The 5,453-nt window shown below is 54.9% G+C and overlaps 2 protein-coding genes across 2 annotated transcripts in view; one reads left to right on the forward strand and one right to left on the reverse strand.

The window, feature by feature from the left end:
- Positions 1-5,453, reverse strand: part of Acsf2 (acyl-CoA synthetase family member 2) — a 42,586-nt gene that overhangs the window by 5,109 nt on the left and 32,024 nt on the right. Inside the window, exon 11 of the mRNA XM_029483555.1 lies at positions 1,006-1,193. Within this exon, the coding sequence (XP_029339415.1) occupies positions 1,006-1,193 (188 nt within the window). The remainder of the gene's footprint in view (positions 1-1,005; positions 1,194-5,453) is intronic.
- Chad (chondroadherin) overlaps positions 3,328-5,453 on the forward strand; it is a 3,322-nt gene continuing 1,196 nt past the window's right edge. Inside the window, exon 1 of the mRNA XM_029483753.1 lies at positions 3,328-4,149. Coding sequence (XP_029339613.1) covers positions 3,379-4,149 — 771 coding nt within the window. The 5' untranslated portion in view covers positions 3,328-3,378. The remainder of the gene's footprint in view (positions 4,150-5,453) is intronic.

Consider the following 5,453-nt stretch of genomic DNA (forward strand, 5'->3'; position numbering starts at 1 on the left):
GGGGGCTTTTCTTTCTCCTTTACCCTCTCAGAAATGAAGCTGCTGGCTCTACTCATCGAAGTCCAGGGAAAGGAAAGAGAAGCTTGAATAGATCCACTGCCATGAAGAGACCCACACTGGGCCTGAACCACGGGGAGGCTATGTCTCTATGAAGGGGTGCCACATGCCTTTTAAATTCCTGCCCTGGCTGTATTTTTACACAGGGTACTGAGGACAGGGCTGGGTAGTGAGCAGCCTTAAAGGAGGCCTGCTGGAGTGTTGTGCCAGATGCTGAATTATAAACCATGCAGAAGGGACGGCCACTGTCTCCCCTCTTTTCCCACAAGGCAACAAGGAAGCTGAAGATGACCGCAGTGCCACGTGATCAGGAGCGGGAGAACCCAAAATCTTAGCAGACCAAGAGCCATGGCCAATGGGCCAAGGGAAGGTGGGTCTGGGTACTTCCATGTCTGCCCTTGAGGGATGGGAAGAAGGCTGTCTCTCTGACAAACCTCAGGGTACATCCCAAAGAGGGTGGCTGAGATGCTGTGGAAAACCAGTGCATGGGCATCCTCTAAGTTGCCCCAGAGAGGCACAGAAACTAAGTAAGATCTGAATAAAGCTGCACGGTCGGAGCCAGAGAGGAGTCACAGCTAGGAGTCTGAGACTGAGGAGTATTCTGGGGTCTTTGAAGTGTAAGGGACCTTCAAGGGATATACACCTTGAGAAAAGAAGAGTCCATGCTCAGACAAAAGAAGAATGAGAGGCAGGGGCCTGGGGGAAGAAAGCTACATAAGAGGAAAAAATTCCCTGTGTTCTGGCTCCTTTTTGAGACTGGCCTAGCTGCCCAAGACAGACAGTGGGCTTGGCAAAAACACACCTCAGACAGGAAGGGTGGCTGAGGAGAGGTTTGGCTGGCTGCTGTTCAGGGCTGCTGTCCCAGCACCACCACCACCCCCCCACCCCCCCACCCCCGGCCAGCTCCAGCAAGCCCCCAGCGCTGGGGCCCTCTATATTTGAGTGAGCTGTTTAGATGTCTGATGGAAAGCCCTAACTGTCCTCACGCGGTGGGAGGTGGGCTCTGAGGGCATCCGTCGGGGGCTCACCTCCGTGTGAGGCATAATTCTGCCCACACTTCCAGCCTTCTGCTCCAGGGTGTCCTCGGGAAAGTTCATGAAGGTCACGGGACTGTTCTCTGTGGTTCCATAAACAACCTAGAGGGGCCAAAAAAGATGGCTTGAAGGGAAGTGAGGGACAGAGGAGGGCTGGGGTGACCCACCCTAGATAGCTGAATGGTGAGGATTGAGGTAAGCAAGGGGACAAGAGCCAGAGGTCAGAAGCCAGAAGTGCAGCTCTCTGCAGGGCCCCTGGTCAGAAACCAAATTGAGACTAGAAGCCAGTCCTCTCGTGGCCAAGGTTCCGACACTGCCCTGTGATGCCTGTGGCTTCTGGCATCACTGATACCCATGGCTGCTCTCTCCATCTCCAGGTTGCTTTGGTCCTTCCGTCTTGATTTCAGGCCACAACAGCCTCCCTCCCTCTCTTCTTAGCCAAAGGCCTCATAAACTTGATGAGAAAGGCAGCCTGGCTTGTGATTGAGCTGGGAGTGGTACAGACACACAGACACCACTCCCCTCCAACCTGGGACAAGTGCCTGGCCTTAGGGTGGGTGCCCTGCAAGCTCTGGAGATGATCCTGTGTGTTTATTTTCATTAAAACAAAAATATAGCCAGAGCATGAATTTAAAAGGCCTGTGGCAGTCCCAGGCACGTGTGTGTATGTGCGCGCGCACACACACACACACACACACCTACCCCTGCAACCTCCAGGGGTTAGAACATCCTGTGCATCAGGAAAACTAGCAGCCACCCTAAATACCATCCGAGAACATTCTAGGCCAAGAATGACCCACACACACCCCATTCTAGAGACAAGGAGTAAGAGAGGCTTAGGGGAAGTGCAGGCTTGGAGCCCAAATCCCACATCTATGTATTGAGTGTCATGAGAAGGTCTAGATACCTTGTCCTCTACCAGCTCTCTGTTGGTGGCCTCCATGCCTGCACACCATCAGGTGGTGTGGTTCTGGCGTAGTTGAGGTATGACTCTCGTCCTCCACCTCCCCAAAACAGAAGCCATCTCTGGCCAAGCAACCCAGAGCTCACCCTGGGCCAAAGCTGTAACCTGCCTGCTCACCCTCCCTTGTCCACAGGACTCCAGACACTGTGGCTGGCAAGTGAACAGAAGCCTGGTCCACCAGGGTGGGGCTGCCCACAACCTAGCATCTGGCTAGCCAGAGTTGGTTGCCTGTAGCCAACACCCCACCTCCCACCAGCTCACAGTCCTGGGGTCATTGCCCAGCTATGGCCTCTGCCAAGTACACATTGGCGCCACTAGGCTGCCACTCTGAGACCCCCCCTTAGGGGTGGGTTCTAACCACCGGTGAGGGGAGGATCCGGAGATGAGGATATTTGGGGGAGATTAAGAAGGAGACTGTGCAACCATGCTTGTTCAGCGGCCTGTGGTCTCCAGGTGTGTTGTTGCCAGTCAGTCCTGTGGTTCACTCCCCACACACACCAGTTCCCACATTTCTGTGTGGCCTTCATCCCTAGAAAAGGGAATGAGGGTACAAAGGATAGAACAGGAAGCCCAGAGCTAAGAGGGGTCGTGGATAAGCCCACAATCCGGAGCTCTTACAGGCCTGGTGCCACTGGGCTCCGAGAAGGGGCAGAGCCAAATGCAGGGCTGTCAGCTAGCCTCTGCAACCAGCTCCCCCACCTCCTTGGGATAACTGAGGAACCCAGAAGCGGGAGCCCAACCCACAGCAGCTCTCACGCTCCGCCTGCGCGGCACAACAGTTCCATTAAAGCGCCGCCGGCTGGCCGACCGCGGTGAGACGCATCCGGCTGTCGGGCCCCACTTCCTCCCTCCCGGAGTCCAGGGTGACCTGTCTGCCAAGGGTTTATGGGGGAGGGAGATGTAGAGACTCAAACTTGAGCAAATAAATAAGTTCTGGGAACACCTCCCTCTGCCCAGTGGAAATTCAGAGGCCCCTCGACACACCTATCACCGTCCACCCCACCTCGGGGTGTTGGTCCAGATAGAGGGTAGGGGAAAGTGCAGCATAATGTTTGCAAACAGGAACCAAGGGGTTGGGGTTCAGAGGAAGGACCCTCAGCCCTACACATGGTCTCCTGCTGTGAAAAGAGGGCCCCCAGCCATCGAGGATGGGGGCGCATCTCTGGGCGGGAAGGGGTTAAATCAGTGGCTTCGGTGCTCCACGTAGTAGCTGGCTCCGCTGCCAACTGCGGTCAAGGCTGCCCTATAAATGGGCCGGGAGACCCGAGAGTCGAGGACTTGTCGCTGCCTTAGCCCCCAGCCCCGGCTCAAGGCGTCCCAACCATGGCTCGCGCGCTCTTATTCAGTCTGGTCTTTCTTGCCATCCTCCTGCCTGCGCTGGCCGCCTGCCCCCAAAACTGCCACTGCCATGGAGATCTGCAGCATGTCATCTGCGACAAGGTGGGGCTGCAGAAGATCCCCAAGGTATCAGAGACAACCAAACTGCTCAATCTCCAGCGCAACAACTTCCCGGTGCTGGCTGCCAACTCGTTTCGGACCATGCCGAACCTGGTCTCCCTGCACCTGCAACACTGCAACATCCGCGAGGTGGCGGCTGGTGCCTTCCGAGGCCTGAAGCAGCTCATCTACCTGTACCTGTCCCACAACGACATCCGGGTATTGCGAGCTGGAGCCTTCGATGACCTGACTGAACTCACTTACCTCTATCTAGACCACAACAAAGTGTCAGAACTGCCCCGGGGGTTGCTCTCCCCACTGGTCAACCTCTTCATCTTGCAACTCAACAACAACAAAATCCGAGAGCTGCGTGCTGGAGCCTTCCAGGGGGCCAAGGACTTGCGCTGGCTCTACCTGTCAGAAAATGCCCTCAGTTCCCTGCAGCCTGGTTCCCTGGATGATGTGGAGAACCTAGCCAAGTTCCACCTGGACAAGAACCAGCTGTCTAGCTACCCCTCAGCAGCCCTGAGCAAACTTCGGGTGGTGGAGGAGCTGAAGCTGTCTCACAACCCTCTGAAGAGCATCCCAGACAATGCCTTCCAGTCCTTCGGTAGATACCTGGAGACCCTCTGGCTGGATAACACCAACCTGGAGAAGGTAAGTGCCCCAGCTGCAGTTCTCCCGGCTCTTTCTAGGATGCCACCCCAGGACCAAATCAGGACAGCATTTCCTCCTCCTGGACTCCTTGTCACTCAGATTATCCTCCAAAGCAAGGGGCCTTTGCCACTTCTCTCTGCATTGACACACACCCCTTCCCATCCTTCTCACCCTTACCTGGTCCCGAGGCTTCTCAGCAGGGCTCTCTTGGGACTCCTTGTAAGAGATGGAACTGTTCTGGTCCCACAAATGGCCTCTGGGGAGGTATCTGCCCCAGACCCCACGGTGAACAGCAGACACCTCTTCCTGTTGGACTTTCCACCCCTCTTTTACCAGTCTCCAGCAAGCCTACCATTTCATAAAGGAAGGTTTGTCTACTGAGGCACCTTCCAGAAGCTGAGAGAACACAAAGAGTGCCTGTTCCCAGTGGGTGCTGGCCTGTGTTGCTAAGGTAACGTGAGAGGCCGGAGGATGAATTGGGGAGCAGGTACCTTAAGGAGAAATCTCCCATACCCTCGACCCATTCCCTTCGTGGGTCGGAACACACTCAATTTTATTGCAACCTCAGGTCGACTTCAAATAAGTACGGGAAACCAAGACACAGAGACCTGACTTGGCTTCACCGAGTTGCTGGCTTGGTACTCTTGCAGCCTGTGAATGAACACATGCAATCCTTGGCACATGCCCCCAAGTGTCTCCTCAGAGCACAGACTGACTGTCTCACTGTCCCGAAGACAGTTTGTTGACTTTTGCTTTCCCCAGTCACCAGATCCCAGGCTCCTCAATCCTTCCTCCCTTGGGATGCTCAGGCTAGCCTGGTTGGGGCTGTCTAGGAGCAGAGTCCTTTTCAGGGAATCACCCTGGTACACATCACAGTCTCAGCCAGAAGGTTCAGGCAGAGACCAGAGCGAGGTGTAATAGTTTTGTTTGTAGAGAACGTCACAGCCCAATCTGGTCTGTGAGAGGTCACAGATATGGAGCTGAGGACAGAAGGCCAACCTTGTCTAGGTAAATGGAGCCTTCTGGGTGGATCTTCTTTAGCCTGGCCTTACCCCAGCTAAATGTAGACCACCCTAGTGCCAAAACTGTGGCCAGTAGAACAGCATACGAAGGCTGATTTAAAATGAGGAGGCCAAAGCCGGGCTTGGTAGTGCACGCCTTTAATCCTAGCACCTGGGAGGCAGAGGCAGGCGAATTTCTGAGTTCGAGGCCAGCCTGGTCTACAGAGTGAGTTCCAGGACAGCCAGGACTACACAGAGAAACCCTGTTTCGCAAAAAAAAAAAAAAAAAAAAAAAAAAAAAAA

The sequence above is a fragment of the Mus caroli genome, chromosome 11 (assembly GCF_900094665.2).
Source record: "Mus caroli chromosome 11, CAROLI_EIJ_v1.1, whole genome shotgun sequence".
NCBI classification, from domain to species: domain Eukaryota; kingdom Metazoa; phylum Chordata; class Mammalia; order Rodentia; family Muridae; genus Mus; species Mus caroli.